This window comes from Bos indicus, chromosome 22 (genome assembly GCF_029378745.1).
Source record: "Bos indicus isolate NIAB-ARS_2022 breed Sahiwal x Tharparkar chromosome 22, NIAB-ARS_B.indTharparkar_mat_pri_1.0, whole genome shotgun sequence".
In the NCBI taxonomy this organism is placed as follows: Eukaryota; Metazoa; Chordata; class Mammalia; order Artiodactyla; family Bovidae; genus Bos; species Bos indicus.
In genome coordinates, this window is record NC_091781.1 from 15,758,005 (window position 1) to 15,775,627 (window position 17,623).

Here is a 17,623-nt window from a genome sequence, read left to right on the forward strand (position 1 = left end):
GTCTTTCCACCTTCTTGATAGTATCTCATGATGCATAAAAATTTAAATTTTGATAAATTGATCTATTTTCTCTTTTGTTCCAAATGCTTTTGGTATTATAACCAAAAAATCATTGCCAAATCCAATGTCATGAAACCATAAGCTTTTTATTGGACAAAATGACTTTTAGAATTTCACCAACTGCCATCCAAAAAAAGAATTTTGAAAAAGTGCATGAATGTTCAAATTATATGATAGAGGAAGGTTGAAATTTAAAAGAATGAAAAATATACATATCATTTAAATATTACTTTTTTTAAAAAAAAAAGCAAGTGTGGCTTTTTTTAAAAGAAAATTATTAGAGACAAAGAAGAAAATTATGTAATGAAAAGGATCAATCTACCAGGAAGACATAACAATCTTAAATGTATATGCAGCAAACCATAGAGCCTCAAAATATATGAAGCAAAAAATGATAGAGTTTACAGGAGAAATAGACAAATCCACAGTTAAAGTTGGGGACTTTTAATATTGCGTTCTCAGCAAATGATAAAAGCTACTAGCCAGAGAATTATTAAGGACATAGAAGAACTCAACTGCATCTAATCAACAGTAAAGTGACATAGAATAGAATAGAATAGTAGAGAATCTAATTGACATTAATGAAAAACTCCAACAAACAACAGCAGAATACAAGTTTTTCAAGAAGAGCCCATGATACATAGGCCATATCTTTCCTCATAATACAAATCGCAACAAACTTAAAAACACTGAAGCATATGAGTGTATTCTTTGACCATTAATCAAATCAAACCAGAAATGAATAACAGAAAGATAACAGAAAAAGCTTTATACACTTGGAAATTAAATAACACATTTCTAAAAAAAACCTCATGGATCAAAGAGGAATTTCCAAAATAAATTTTAAATATTTATTAAAAAACTGAGTAAAAATGAAAATATATGTCAAACTTTGTGAGACACAACTGAAGCAGTTCCAAGAGAGAAATTAATGGCACTAAATGCTTACACTAGAAAACAGGGAAGATCTCAAATGAGTAACATAACTTCCTGTCTCAAAAAGCTAGAGAAGGAAAGAAAAATAAACCCAAAGCAAGAACAAGGAAGGGGAAATAAAGAGAAGAACAAAAATAAATGAAATTGAAAATTAGTACACAATAGGGAATGATCAATGAAACAAAAAGCTGGTTCTTCAACAAAATCAATAAAATTGATAACACCCAGCAAGATTTACAAAAATAAAAAGAGAAAAGAAACAAATCACCTTTATCAGGAATGAGACTAAGGATATCACTATATTGTAATCATTAAAAGGAAAATAGGAAATACCATGAACAACTTCATGCTTAACTTATTAGAAGAAATGAATCAAATTCTTGAAAACCCTCAGTTCAGTTCAGTTCAGTTCAGTCGCTCAGTCGTGTCTGACTCTTCGCAACCCCATGAATCGCAGCACGCCAGGCCGCCCTGTCCATCACCAACTCCCGGAGTTCACCCAGACTCAAGTCCATCAAGTCAGTGATGCCATCCAGCCATCTCATCCTGTGGCATCCCCTTCTCTTCCTGCCCTCAATCCCTCCCAGCATCAGAGTCTTTTCCAGTGAGTCAGCTTTTCTCATGAGGTGGCCAAAGTACTGGAGTTTCAGCTTTAGCATCATTCCTTCCAAAGAAATCCCAGGGCTGATCTCCTTCAGAATGGACTGGTTGGATCTCCTTGCAGTCCAAAGAACTCGCAAGAGTCTTCTCCAACACCACAGTTCAAAAGCATCAATTCTTCAGCGCTCAGCTTTCTTCACAGTCCAACTCTCACATCCATACATGACCACTGGAAAAACCATAGCCTTGACTAGACAGACCTTTGTTGGCAAAGTAATGTCTCTGCTTTGAATATGCTATCTAGGTTAGTCATAACTTTCCTTCCAAGGAGTAAGCATCTTTTAATTTCATGGCTGCAGTCACCATCTGCAGTGATTTTGGAGCCCCCAAAAATAAAGTCTAACACTGTTTCCACTGTTTAAAACCCTAAACCACCAAAACTCAGCAAAGATGAGATGGATCATCTGAAATGTCCTAGAACCATTAAAGAAATTATTACTTGCATTTCTATATTAACAATGCTCATGTGAAAACCAAAATTAAAAGTACAATATCACTTACAATTGATCCAAAAACAATGAAACCTTTAGGTATAAATCTAATGTAACATGAACAGGATTTATATGCTGAAAATTGCAAAATGCTGATGAAAGAAATCAGTGAAGACCTAAATAAAGGAATAGATACACCATGTTCATGAATTAGAAGATTCAATATAGGAAAGATGTCAATATTCTCCCCAAAAGGATCTACAGACTTAAATAAATTACTATCAAAGTCACATCAAGGGTGTTTGTTTTTTTCTTTTTTGATAGATATAGAAAACCCATTCTTCCCCTGGTGGAGAAAGATTCCACATGCCTCGGGGCAACTAAGCCTGTCCACCACAACTACCGAGACCAGCGCGCACTAGAGCCTGCGCTCTGTAAAAGAGAAGCCACCACAAATGAGAAGTTCACACACCACAACAAAGAGTAGCCCCCACTTGCCACAACTAGAGAAAGCCCCCATGCAGCAATGAAGACCTAGCACAGCCAAAAATACATAAATAAGAATCATAAAGTAAAAGGAATCACTTTACTTGATATTAAAGCTTAATACATGGCTACACATATCAACAGGCTTCCCTGGTGGCTTAGTCGGTGAAGAATCTACCTGCAGTGAGAGAGACCTGGCTTTGATCTCTAGGTCAGGAAGATCCCCTGGAAGAGGGCAAGGGAACCCACTCCGGTATTCTTGCCTGGAGAATCCCCATGGACAGACGAGCCTGGTGGGGTATAGTCCATGGGGTCACAAAGCAAAGGGTCGTACACAAGTGAGTGATTAAGCACAGCAGCACAGAAATCAGTATGGTGTGGTATTGGTCACGTGATAGCTACATAGATCAATCGAACTGAATAGAGAACACAAAAATAGACCCACACATATATGCCAACCGACCTTTCATAAATGTGCAAAAGTAATTCAATGAAGGAATGATAGCTTTTTCAACAAATGGTGCTAGAACAACTTGGGACCATAGACGAGAGACACCTCAACTGCAACTTCACACTTCATAGAAATGCTAACTCAAAATGAATCACAGAATTAAATTTTAAATGTAAAACTATAAAATTTATTTAAAAGTTGGAGGAAAAAACCTACCGAAAATTAGGGCCAGGCAAATGTTCTTAGACTTGATAACAAAGGCAAGATCCACAAAATGAAAGAATGATAAATTATATCTCTCAAAATGAGAAACTTTTGTTTGTAAGAGCTCATGTGAAGAGGATGAAAAACACCAGTAAATTGGACAACCTAAAAGAAATGGATAAATTCCTAGAGACATACAACCTACCAAGCCTGAATCAAGAAGAAATAGAAAGCCTGACTAGATATATTAAAGAGATTGAATCAGTAATCAAAAACCTAACAAAGAATGCACGCATGCGTGTATGTGTGCATGCTCAGTTGCGTCTCACTCTTTGTGACCTCATGGACTGTAGGCCACCAGTCTCCTTATTCATGGGATTTTTCCAGGCAAGAATGCTTGAGTGGGTTGCCATTTCCTCCTGCAGGGGATCCTCCTGACCCAGGGATCAAACTCACGTCTTCTTCATCTCCTGAATTGGTAGGTGGATTCTTTACCACTGAGCCATCTGGGAAGCCCCCCAACAAAGAACAGTCCAGACCAGATTTCACAGGTCAATTCTACCAAACTTTTAAAGCAGAATTAAATACCAATCTTTTAAAAACTCTTCCCCAAAAATAGAAAAGGAGGGAAACTCACTTTATGAGGGCAGCATCACACTGATACCAAAGTAGTTTTGAGCAATTCAGAGGCATCATACTTCCTTATTTCAAAATACATTACAAAGCTACAGTAACAAAAAATAGTATTGGTACTTGTATTAAAGCAGATATATAGAGCAATGGAACAGATTAGAGAGACCAGAAATACGCACACACGTAAATGTTCACCTGATTTTTGACAAAGGGGGGAATAATACACAATGGGGGAAGAATAGTCTCTTTAATAAATGGTGTAGGGAAAACTGGATATCCACACACAAAGAATGAAACTGGATCTGTACACCATAAATCAAAAAGTTAAACAGAAGACCTGAAGCCATAAAATTCCTAAAAGAAAATATAGAGGAAAAACTTCTTGACATTGATCTTGGCAATGACTTCTTGGATATAACACCAAAAGCCTAGATAATAAAAGCAAAAAAAAACAAGTGGGAGGACATCAGACTAAAGGGCATCTGCACCATAAACAATCTACAAAATGAAAACCTACAGAATGGGAGAAAATCCTCGCAAAACATGTATCTGATAAAGGGTTAGTATCTAAATCATATATGAAATTCCTATAACTCAATAGCAAAAAACAGAAACCCAAATAACCCCCTTTTTAAAATGAGCAAAGGAAGTGAAAAGACATTCTGAAAATAAGGCATGAAAATAAGAAACAGATAAATGAAAAGATGCTCAATGTCATTAACCATCAGGAAAATGAAAATCAAAGCTACAATGAGCTATCACCTCACACTTTTAAGGATGGCTATTATAAAAAAAAAAAAAGATAAGTATTAACCAGGATATGGATAAAAGGGAAACATTGTACACTGTTGTTGGGAATGCAAATTGATACACCTACTGTTGAAAATAGCATGGTGGTTCCTACAAAAATAAAAAAAAAATAGTAGAACTACCTTCTAATTCATCAATCCCACTTGGGGTATATCTTTAGGAACTGAAATATTCTGCAGTCTTATGTTCACGGCAGCATTTTTCACATAGCCAACACATGGAAACAAGCCAAGTGTTCATCAATGGATGAATGCATAAAAAAGATATGGTACATACTTATCATGGAATATTATTCAGCCTTAAAAAAGAAGGAACTCCTGGCACTTGTGACAACATGGATGAACCTAAAGGATATTATACTTAGTAAAAGCCAGACAGAAGGACAAGTGCTACATGACAACTCAACTTACATGCGGAATCTAAACTAGTCAAACTCAGAGAAGTAGAGGGTGTAATGGTGCTTACCAGGGCCTGGGAGGAAGGGAAATGAAGGGTTATTAGTCAATAGATATAAAGTTTTAGTTATGCAAGATGAATAAGCCCTAGAGCTCTACTGTATAGCATAGGGCTGATAGTTATTAGCATATGCCTGGGTTATATATTTAAAAATTTGCTAAGAGGGTAGATCTTATGTTGTGTTCTTACAACAAACTAATCATAATAAAGAAGGTGGGAAGAAACCTTTAGATGTGATGGATGTGTTTATGGCACAGATTGTGGTTTGAGAGTTTCACAGGTATATATCTATCTCCAAAGTCATCAACTTGTATACATTAAATATGTACAGTTTTTTTGTATGTCAATCATACCTCAATAACACGCTTTTAAAAAAGACTCTGAAATATTAACAGGAAAAAAAAAAAAGAAAAAAAAACACCTCTAATTAGAAAATGGCTGGTCCCTGGTGGTCCAGTTAAGATTTTGCCTTCCAGTGCAGGGGGTGTGGGTTCAATCCCTGGTCAAGGAACTAAGATCCCACATGCCTCACAACTGAAAAACCAAAACATAAAACAGAAGTAATACTATAAGAAATTCAATAAAGACTTAAAAAAAAAAAAGAAAATGGGCAAAAAGTGTGAACAAACATCACCAAGAAAGGATATGGAGATAACAAATCAGCCTATGAAAAATAGTAAGTATCATTAGCCATCAAAGAAATGAAAGTTAAAACCACAGTGAAATATTACTACATTTATCAAAATCACCAAAGTAAAAAACAGTGACAACACCAAATGCTGTGGAAGATGAGGAGAAGCTGAATCGTTCATATACTGCTGTTGGCACAGGCATTCTGGAAAAGAGTATGGCAGTTTCTTACAAAACTAAAAATGTGCTGATCATATGACCCAGAAATTTGTCCTCTGGGGGATTTATCCCAGAGAAATGAAGCTACTGTCACACAAAATCCTAGACGCAAATGTTCACAGGAGTTTCATTTATAATAGTGCAAATCTGGAAACAACCCAGATGCCCTTCAATACATGAATGGTTAAACAAACTGTTTACCATTATGGTAGCTCCATGGCATGGATAAAAAGAAGAACCCACAATAAAAAGAAGGACCTGAAATAAAAAGAAGGACCTATTGATACAATGACTTGAATGAATTTTAAGGGAATTATGCTGAGTGAATAAAACTGGCCCAAAAAGGTACTAGTATATAATACCATTATACATGACATTCCTGAAATGACAAAGCTAAAGAAAAATGATTAGTGGTGACCAGGCCGCCTCTCCCCCAGGTGTGACTTCAGAAAGGCAACAAGAGGGATCCTGTGTGTTGAAATAGTTCCCTACCTTGACTGTGGTGGTGGCTATGGACCCACACATATGTTAAAACTGAATAAAACTAAATACATACACAGACGAATACAAGTAAAACCAAAGAAATCTAAGTACCATCAGTGGATCTGCTCAATGCCAGTATCCTGGTTAGGACACTACCATAGTTCTGGGAATTGCTACCACTGTGGAAAACTGGGTAAAAGGTGCGCAAGATGTCTTCTATATTGTTTCTGAAACTGCATATGAATCTACCATCAGCTCAAAATACTTTGATATTATTTTTAAAGTGCAAATGTTCCTGGGTTATTTTTTTTTTATTATAGTTGCCTTACACTGTTGTGCATTTTTGTTTTTTAATAAAGGACAATCCTCTTTAAAATGCCATGACTAGGGGCAGAAAGCTATTTCATAATTTTTAAGAAACCACCTAGCTCCTGAGTGCCACTCCTTCACCTTGCTGTCAGCGACGTGATGTGCGCTGCACAGTGCTGGAATTAGGAGTTGGAGAGCGATCCCGGCCTTGGCCTGCGGTGCTCAGGTGTGTGTGTGTGTCTATAGGTGGGCTCTGGTGTGGTGGTGAAAAAGAGACAGCCAAGGGAGAGCTGCGCCTCCCATGCTGTCGGGGAGGGTGGCCAGCTGATTAAGGTGCTGTGCTGAAAGCCAGGGAAGGGTTTCTGAAAGGTGCTGGCGCCTCAGGAACGCCCTCCTGCTGCTCTCTCCAGGAGGCCGTGGGCGGTGGCTGAACAGCCAGGGTGCAATGACTGAATCCCACCCTCCACAGGAAAAGGTGAGTGCGGGACGCGCGCGGGAGGTGCGGCCTCTGGGCAGCGGCCCGCAGGCGTGCTCTGCAGCCCAGCTGGCAGACGCGGCGCCGGGTCTTGGATGCTGCAGCAAAGGCGCCAAGGAGACTCCGAACGCTGCGAGCGAAGCGTGGTGGCCCGGGAGGGTGGGGCCGCCCAGAAATCCTGGCGGCGCCAGCCGGGTAGCTTCTGCAGGCCCGGGGCGCGCACACGCGGGGCACGTGGGTGTGGGGGAACCGGCGCCGCTGGGCCTCCTTCCTGCAGCGCCGCGGCGGCCGGGTGCCGGCGCTGGAGGAACCCAGGGTGGGTTACCAGCCCCGCGCAGGCGGCCCCCTCAGCCCCAGCCCAGCACCCAGCTGGCAGGCCAGGGGCGGGGACCGCACCAAGCCCAGCGCCTGGAGGCGCTCTCCGCGCGAGTCTCTTAGCCAGTGCGGGGACGAGGAGGGGGAGCCTCCTTCCCGCGCCGGTGCGGGAAGCCCGGCGGCTTTGTCCGGGGATGTCTGGGGGCGCGGAAGGGAGACGAAGGGACTTCCCTACCTGCCAGACCCTGGCATGGAGGAAAGACTGGGATGGACAGAGCCTGGTGGGAGCACCAAGGGGCTCCGAAAGCTGCACCCTCAGCCCAGTCCGGAGACCGGCGCGGGGGGACCAGCGAGGGCCGGTGGGCTCCACGTGGGTGGACCCCGAGCTGGGCGCAGTGGTGGGGTCGCGGGTCGCCGTCGCGTACGCTCCCCTACGCCAGCGCACGAACGCGGGCATATAGCCCCTGACTGCCACCCGCCAGTGGAGGGGCTGGCGCCGGGAGCGCGCGGGGAAGGGCAGGCGGCCGTGTTGGGTGGGTGGCGGTGGGGGGCGGAAAGAGGGGGGCGGTTCGCGACTGAGGTGTGGCCGCGGGGGAGGGGGCGGGAGGCACCGCAAGGCTTTGGCCCTGCTGCCGCAGCAGCCCCGCAGTCCCCGCCCGGCTCTGAGGAGGCTGCGGCGCGCGGCGAGGTGCCTGCCGGCCGCACTGCGGTCCCAGTCGGCGTTAACCTGCCCTCGGATTAAAAGCAAAAGGCAAAGAGAGTCCATTAAAGGGGCGTGGGCGGGCAAAGACTTTTGCGGGTTCCAGCCGACGCTAAGAGGTTGGCCGTAGGGATGTGGGAGTTGCAAGGTACCGCCAGGTGTCATAATGCGGGGAGGTGCCTCCACCTGGGTTAAGCTTCCCAGTGCGCGACCTGAGACGGGGGAGATCTTGAAGTCGGGCATTACCCATCGTAGTCCTAAGCCTAGCATTAACCCTTTCCCACCCCTACTCTACACACCTTCAAATTCTTATTACTCTTTTGAGAGCTCAGTATTACCAGCCTCATTTTATGTCAAAAACCAGGACAAATTCTTCCCTCTGTTAACCTCTCCGTGCCGAAGACCCCAGAGGCAGCTCTCCGTATCCCAAGACGTGGTCACTCCAAACCCACAGTGAGCGGCTCCTGTGCTCGGCTTTTGCTCCACAAACTCGCTAGAGTGCCACCGGAGGATGCTGAAGGCAGTGTCTCGGTGGCCGCCCGGCGCCGGTGAGACTACCGCGCGAGCTCAGTGTGGACGAGCCTCGCGTCCCCCTCCCCAAGCGAGTGAGTCGGCCCTGCACGGACCCTTGGTCACTCTCTCTCTCTTTCACTCCCTCTTGGGTATCGCGCATTTTCTCAACAGAGCGTGACCTGGTAGACAATGAACTCGGATTCCCTGAGAACCCGCTCGCTCTTGTCCGGTTGGCCTCCCGAAATCTCTGCCCTTCACTGCGGCGGGCGCTGTGTGGGCACCTGGACCGCCCTGGTACTTCGGTTCCCAGCTCCCTCCTCCCCGAGCGGCGGGAGAAGGGCCTTTCCGAGTTACCTGACTCAGGTCAGCAGCCACGACGAGGCCGTCCCCCTCGCTCTGATTCCCAAGGGCAGAGCCCATGAAAGTCCGAAGCGTCTGTGGCACTCACCTCCGCCCAAGCGGGTCGATCCCCTGATGGTGTGTGTGTGTGTGTGTGTGTGTGTGTGTGTGTGTGTGTGAATGTGTTGGTGTGCGCGCGGTACGCATGTAACCGCACAGAGTAAATTCCCAGACGTGCAAGACAAAGCATTTCACGCAAAGATGGCCCAGAGTTCTAGTAAAACAAACAAACAAACAACAACAACAACCCCCCGCCCCCAACACCACGTCTCGAGGCACTGAGTCAGGGCTCGCCGCCTGCGGAGGCTTCTAGAACGTCTGCATCCGGGAGAAAGGATTTTAACTCTGCATCTCCGCCAGATCCGCTTGGAAATCACCTCCTCTGGCGATGCCGCAACAAGTGGCCCCGCTGCCTACCCAGAGTTACAGCCTCTCGGTCCCCCAAGTCCTTATGGAGTAGCTGACTGGGATCGGCAGATGGGGGTGAATGCAGGGAGGAAGACTTTATTTTCAATTGTGAAGATTCTGTCTGTCTGCGTCCTGTGGGCTGGGATTCTCCTGTCACCATCAACCTCCAACGTTGATGTAGTGGTATCATTAACACTTGGAAATGGAAAGCTTACCCATCTTCCTATTAAAAAGGTGTTGATTTTTAACCAAGCATTTTCCTCTCGACAGCCTTACACTTTACTGATGGGATTTCCCCCAACCTTTTGCGGTTTGGAGAAGCGGGGTGGTGGGGGAGGTAATGGTAGCAAGGCTTTTATTTTCAAAACAGATAGTTCTCTCCCCACCCAATTTACGAGTGAGTCGGCTTCCTCAAAGGCTCCCTCTCTAGATTTGTGCCAGAAGCTTTACGGGTAAAGCCCTTTGGGGGGTTGGTCAGTCTGCCCACCACTTTTTCCCTGCCCAGCGAAACCCAGGTACCAAGGGGTCAAGGTTCCACACTGTCACATTCCTGTTAGAAATTCCCTCGGGGGAGCAAGACGGATTGCCGGGCAGGTCGAAGTGGCGAACAGAGGCGACAGCGTCCAGGGACTAAGGGCCTCGGTCTTCTTCCCGGCGGTTTCCTGGACTCAACTGAGCGCCGCGGCGGCCTCGGCTAGAAACCACCTCGCCCTAACCGAGTACAAAACTCCTTTGGACTAAAGTTTGAGAGAATCCAGTGTAGAGACAGACCTCCTCCAATCTCGTTATAACAAATAATCTTATAAGTTTACCCACATAACCACGCAAGCGGGGAGCAGGCACCCAGATTCACCGCCCCCACGTGGTGCTGGAGTTGGCGCAGACGCGTCCGCGGTCACAGCGGGGAACGTGACACCGCATTTTCTCTGAATTCCTGTCTTCTAGGGTGGTGCGGCCGGGTGAGAGGGCCTCAGGGAGGTGGGAAAGAGGCTGCGGAATTCATTCGCTCTGCAGAAGCACTGGGGCTCTAGCACAGCGCGCAACTCCGGGGGCTTTCCCACGGCCCCATTCCCCCACTTGAGACAAGCAGTGGTGGTTATGAGTAATTAATAGCCGGGCTTCCCACGACCGTGCGGCGCGTCCTCGCCAGCACCACTAGCTTAGCAGTTTAATCTGACCTTTACTATGAGCCACGCGTTCCCACAGGCTGGAAACTGGATTCGCACCCCAAGACCGTCCTCTAAACCACCCTCCCCCCCTGCTTCCTGAAGAGGATCGGAGACTTGCAGCTCTCCGGTGGTGCCCCTTCTCCAGAGGAAGCAGGCCCCAGCTCTCTGAGACTAACCCGGGAGCCATCAGACATCCCCGGGGGGTCTCCCGGGCCTCCGAGTTGGACGGTGTCTGCAATGCATCGTCTTGGGTTCTCTCTAGCACATTGTGCCGGTGTGCAGAGAGAAGGGGGAAAAAAAAAAGAACCACTTCTAAGTGCCACCGGCATCTACGGAGTGGCGATGGTCTATCCAGAGCGCCGGTGCCTGGAGTTGTGGGGGAGGGTACTGCGGCCAAGGGCAGGTTGGGAGGACCGTGAAGGCCGGCTGGCCGCAGGGGAACCTTTCCTCTCCGGGTTCAGGGTCCGGGAGCAAACGCCGAGCTGCGGCAAAAAGGGCTGGTAGGCTCTCCTGCACCCCCGCTTGCTCCCCCGCCTTCCCTGTGTCCCCCGGCTTTTCCAGGAGGAAGATGGGGTACCCAGCGGGGGTGGGGCGCGCCGGGCCGCGGAGCCGGGCTGTCACGTGCCCCCCTCTCCCCACACCCCCCGCCACTGCGGCGGGAGTTCCAATCAGAGCGCGCCAGGGGGCTCCTCCCGGGCAGGAACCACCCGGCTCGGCGGCGGAGGGTGGGCCGCCGTCACCTGACCGCCCGCCCCCGCCCCCCGCGAGTAAGGGGCGGTGGTAGCGTCTGCTCGGTTACAAATGGCCCCTCCCGCCCCGCTCGCCCGCTCGCTCGGGCTCGGCGCGGACCCGCCCGGGAGCGCTCCTCCCGCCGGCTGCCGGCGTCCCGCCGCCCTGCCCGGAGCCGGCCGGCGGTCCCCGCCAACCCCCGAGGGCGCTCCTGGCACCCAGCACGGAGGCTTGCCCGCGGAGGTCGCGCCGGGAGACTGGACCGCGGTGGCGCGCGGCTTGCCTTCCCGCAGGTGAGTGTGCCGTGTGGGCGTGGGATGCTGCGGAGAGAGTGCAGGGGCGACGTGCGAGTCCTCGGCTGTGGACGCGGGTCCGTGCAATGCGCAGGTTAAGTTTGCAGAGCGAGTCCGAGGTCTCTCTCCATCTCAACCTCCTCTTGCGGCTCCCGCGGGTTGGGGGCTCCAGCGAAAGCCTCGATTTGGGGGCGGGGGGGAAGGGCTTCAGGAAACTGTTGCCTTGAGATACTTGACAAAGGTTGAAAAGACACATCAGGTGGAGCTAGTAGCTACAGCTGATGGGGGTTGGACAGGTGCATTCGAGTTTGCCTGCGTTTGGTGGCTCCCGGGCGAGTAGGGTGAGCCCGAGATGGGGTGAGCCTCTGCGGTGGGTCATTCCGTCCCCCAGAGCCACTTAGATGCCCAAGAGGAAAATTGCGCTGCTCTGAGGTGGTCACTGGATGTTAAAGCAGCAAACCGGTGACCCCCGTATTTCTGATATGCTCCTGTAGTAACAGAAGAGCAGGTGGCTTCAATAAAGAGTGTATGAAGCTTTAAGGCACCCAAAAGATATTCCATTTACCTTTTAACTTCTTGGCAGGATTTTGAATTAAAAGTGCTGAATCATGCAAAAAGACATGGAACGGGAAAATAATGAAATAATTGAATGAAAAATAATTTACTTCATTTTTTGGTAAAGTTTTTCAAAGCTAGTAGTCATTTTTTAAATAAATGCTATAAGTTTAGGGCGTAGGCACCAGGTATTTTAAAATCATGTTTTAAGACTGCCCTTGGCTTCCTGGCTGTCGGTTGCTTTTCTGTCTTTAGAATGAGTTGTATCTATTCCTTTATCTCATGCCACTCTACTGCCTCAAAAAAAAAAAAAAAAAAAAACCAACCCAAGACATGGTTGTTTTTTTTTTTTTTTTTTTGGTGTGTCCATGATCGTAAAGGGAGTGGGCGAAACCAGTCCTTGGAAATAAAAAACTCTTTCGTTGATAAATGCGATGATGGACAATTTGATTTGTCATATGCCTCTGAAGGGAATGTCAAGCTGATAACATGCAGGCTGGAGAGAAACAGAAACAGGAGTTGCCCATCGAGGAAGAAATGAGCTCTAATCCAATTGTGTTCAGTAAAAGAGCTGAAGGGAAGTGATTCCACCTGGGAGCCTGAGTCCGCGATGGTGGAGATGGAAGGGTGCCGTTTTTGATGCAAGTTCTGCAGTCAGACACCAAGTAGCATAAAGATGATTAAAAAAAAAATCAGAGTGAGAATGAGCAAAATGGGTGTGTCCAAAGACAGCTCTTGCCCATTTACTCTGTCTGAACTGCTCATGGCCTGCTGACTCATAAGGAAGCCAGCATGCTTCAGGAGGGTTGGATTTGACTTCTAAATAACCATACCTGTTAAAAAAAAAAAAAAAAAAAAGAATCTTTTTTAAGGAAAAGAAAATCTTTAACAGAGACATCCATAAACAGGAAAGCTTGTCTCCTCACATCTCTTCTTGAGGGAGGTTTTCCCAATTCCTTGACTTGTCACCTTCATTCCAGTCCCTGTCATCCATACTTGTGCCCGGAACATTTGGGTTGACACCAGAGATTTTTGTCTAAATCTTGACATGAGAAATAGTGGCACTCCTACCAATAGGATTATTTTAAAGGTGTTTGTGAAGGATGCTGAAACCCTGGACTATGAACGATTAATTGAATTTTCTTTGCAGCACCGTCTCCCTTGACATGGCATGCAGGGGCAGGGAGCCCCACCCTGTTTCTGAGCATCTGCATGAAAGGCCAGGAAAGGAATTCAACAATTGCAGGGGTGCAGACATAGGCAGTTGCTAGACTTGGGTGTGAACGTTTATTTAAATAATCACTAAAAGGTTGGGGGCTAGGCTTCAGTTCATAGGTAGGTCTTGGAAAAGCACAGTATTAAGTCCGTGTCGCTTATCAGCGTGTGAAAATATCCATTTAACTTTGAGAGGTTGGTTTGGAAGAAAAGGAGTCTGAAGTGAATGCTGCTTCCCCATTTTAAGATCCTGGGGTTAGAAGACACTCTTGGAAGGACAAATATCAAAGCATCTGGTGAAGCCCCAAAGAGTTCTTTGTGCTCTGGTATTCTTAACAGAATTTCTTTATCAAAGTAAGTGTTTTAGAGAGGTTTCCTTTTCAGGCAATAAACCTGCTTGTGGAATAGACAAGCACCAGGCATCTCAGAACAGAGATGCACAGCGGAAGCAGGAAGCAGATGAATGAGTTTACCTTTTGCTGCTTGGTCCTTTCATCAGAAGCCAGTCATGTCACGTCAGGTGAGAGGAAAGCCATTCCTGCAACAGAACGAGGCGATTTCAAACCTTATTTCCAATCTGTGGGAAAGAAAATATTTTGCGCTGCTCTGAAGAAAGAGGCATTCATTTATTTATTGTCATTTAATTCATTTATTGTCATAGCCCTGTTAACCCATGTCGTCTACTGCAGACAGCGGGTCTGACCATGAGGAAGAGAGATAGCAAGATGAGCTCTTTCCTTTTCTTCAAAAAACAAGAACAAAATTTTTCAAAAGGATGCCCACTTGATGTTACCATTTATTAATGCAAATCACTTAAATAAGAAAAAATTCTACTTTTCCCCTGATGGCTGGAGTGAATGAATGCCTTTCTGAATCTGGATGTGGTGCCCATTTATGTAACAGGATAACTGTATCTCAGTAGTTATTCCAGTCTGAGGTGAGACTCCAGGTGAAAACTGCGTGTTCTGCTCAGATTGAATGTAAATTCAAAGCTGCTGGGACCACCTTCTGCTTTTTGCCTTCTTCCTCTAATACTGTCTTTCCCCTCTCTCAAATCCTACCTAATCCTAGCACCTAGAAGGCTTTGCGGTTTCACCAGGAACACACAATCAGGTAAATTGCCAGTGACAATGGATCATTCTAAAATCAAAATAGATTTCAGCTTCAGTCTAAACATTCCATTGGGAGGATGTCTCTGGCGCTTTGCTCAGACACCAGCGGCCCCAGTAGCCTGGTTTCAAAGAGGGACTTGTCCTAAGATTTGCAATGATTATTTTGTGGAAGTTAGCCCTGCCCACTTGCATCGTTAATGTCAGAGTAAGAAGGTTCCAGAACACTACCTCCTTGAGTTACAACAGTAATGTGTACACAGCATTGTATGAGGAGCATTCCAGAACTCCCACCTCCCGGTGAAGTGAATGTGCTGCCTGAATAAACACCTGGGCTGCCTTGGCCCGCCAGCAGATCTCATTTTATATCATAAGAGATGGTTTTAGTGTACACTGAGCTTTTTTAGGACACTAGAGAGCCTTGTAGGATGGAGAGAGCCATCTGATGTCTGACTTCTTTTAGAACTGGCCTCCAAGGATCTACCTTTTCCCTTCGAGAATGTCAGGTTATATGTGTTTTTCAAAGAAATCGAAGAAAAACACACTTTGCTAAGCCACTTACTATAGGGAGTTGGAAGGTTAATCATATTAGTAATATCATTGGCTGTAAGCATGTAAAAATTAAAAATTCACAGATTTGTGGATATGTGAGTGTTAGGGAGTTGCCTTTAAAAAACTGTTTGGAAATCGATGCTTTTAAAAAAATCATGTGACGTTAAGTACTTCCACATTCATCTCTGTAATATGAAAGAATACACTTCAGTACGCACAATTTGCCACAAATGCACACATCCTACACAAACTGGAACTGCCCTTTAGAATTACTCGGTTATTTATTTTGCAGCAACTTGGGGTAGTGGGGAGAGTTTTTCTTTTTTCCTGGTGGATGCCAGGCTCCGATTCTGCTGCTTAAGTATCTTAGTGCCTACGACCCTCAAGAAGGTGCAAGAGACATATACAGTTGTTCGTATCATGAGTAAAGGACATTTTTTTTTTTTTTTTTTACAATATGTCTTCCTTTAGGTTGCCAGTTTAAAAGTAGTCATGCTCTAGGTTTTAGAACCAAAAGTATCACAAGAAACAGGTTTTGTCCAGATGTAGCTCGGATACATTTCCTTTGGTCACATTGCAGTAAATCATCTTTGCTTCTCGGGGCTTCCCAGGTGGCTCAGTGGGTAAAGAATCCACCTGCCAGTGCAGGAGACATAAGGAACATGGGTTTGATCCCTGGGTGGGGAAGATCCCCTGGAGGAGGGCATAGCAACCCACTCCAGTATTCTTGCCTGGTGCATGCATCTTTGTTACTCACGAAATTGGGAAGCTACCTGGACTGCTAATGACCTAAATACGTTCGTCTTACAGGTGAACTTTGATATGGTGGACGGTGACTCTTCTCCTGCATGCGAGTGGTGGTTCAAACCGTAAGTTCAGCAAACCAAATAATCAGATATCAGTAATTCTAGAGCTCTATGCAGAACCGTTCTTTCTATTTTCATTCCTTCTGCCCAGGACTCTAGCCTCATAAGTAAGAGTCAAGAAGGAAGTAACATCATCCCGTTGGGTAGGCAGAAGGATGTCCAACTTAGACCAAGTTACTTTGTTCATCGTAGAGCAGTGTGACTGCCATGACAGCTGCCCATTGGTGTTTTTCTCTCCCCGTCCCCATCGCATTCTCTTTCTGGTAACAGAATATGAACCTTTAGTGTCTGGGCAGTGCTGAATTGGTAATTCTCCAGATGTCACGTCTTTCTGTGTGGCCCTGCCCCTTCTGATCTTCTCCTGGCTCAAGCAGACAGATCCTAATATGTAGACACACGTAGGAGCAGCATCAGAAAATGTCGGATGAAATCTTAAGCCCGCTGTCGAGCTGGCTGTCCTACCATATCCATTAAGCAAAATATTTCTTTAGCTCAGCTGATGAAGGTCACTCTCTCAGGACTGGTCCGCTTCAGTTATAAAATGGAAAGTATTACAGTACACAAGAGACCGTTGCTCTTTCACGCAAAGACATTGGATGGTGTGGGACTGCATAGATTTCCTGGGGATGGGTCCACCTTCTCCACTTCTGGGTATCAGGTACTTCTAAGTATGGCTCTTTACTGTCTGTTCTCAGAAAGAGACCCAGAGGAAGACCCTTCCCTGCTTCTTCAGAGACCTCAACATGTAATTTAAGATTTTTGGAAAATCCTTAGGCATTTCAGGCATTTATTTCCTGTATGTTTCATCAGTGGTCAGGTTCTAGAAAGCTGGTTGATTAGGAAAAAAATTTTCCCTGCCTTCTCTTCTCCTTGCTTTTCTGTCTCCCTGTCTCTGTTCCCTTTGCCCCAAATATGGCTTTCCGTGTAATTCAGTTTACTAAATATTTCTCCATTTTTGGTTTCACTGCAGAGTTTATTGCTAGAGCGGTAATAGACTTTCAACACAAATAGTATATTGATCACTTGAAATCTTGTTTGAGCTTGACTGAATATACATAATGGGGTGTCAATCGGGGAAAAAAATCTCATAATAAATGGCAGGCGACTTATATTCATGAGAAAAAAAAATGTCTCAGGCAGCACACAAAATATCATGTTTACTGTAGCATGACAGACTGATTCCGCCAGTCTCCTCATGTTCTTCGGGTGGCTATTTAATAGCAAAGGCAAGGTTAGAATACCAAGATTCTGGAACCATTCTTTCTTTGTTTATATGGGAAGGCATTTCTGCACACTCTATAGAGTATAAACATCTTCTCGAATCACAGCCAGCAAGAAAGATCTTTTCTACCTGAGGAATTCAGAAATTGCAAACAAATCTGTTGAAGTTGGTGTATATTTAAAATCAGATACTGATTTATGCAGTCCATATTTTTTAACTTTTTACCATGTGTGTATCAGTGCATACACTCGCTGTATGCAAATATCATTTTCAATGTGTACATGGGAGAGCACGGTATATTTAGAGAAAATCCTGCTTTACATAAATTATTTTTA

General features: G+C 45.6%; 1 protein-coding gene across 1 annotated transcript in view; it reads left to right on the forward strand.

Moving 5' to 3' along the window:
- Positions 1 to 11,089: 11,089 nt before the first annotated feature.
- Positions 11,090 to 17,623, forward strand: part of LOC109576502 (uncharacterized) — a 141,000-nt gene continuing 134,466 nt past the window's right edge. The window contains exons 1-3 of the mRNA XM_070777269.1: positions 11,090 to 11,131; positions 11,209 to 11,769; positions 16,011 to 16,069. Of these exons, the coding sequence (XP_070633370.1) occupies positions 11,090 to 11,131; positions 11,209 to 11,769; positions 16,011 to 16,069 (662 nt within the window). The remainder of the gene's footprint in view (positions 11,132 to 11,208; positions 11,770 to 16,010; positions 16,070 to 17,623) is intronic.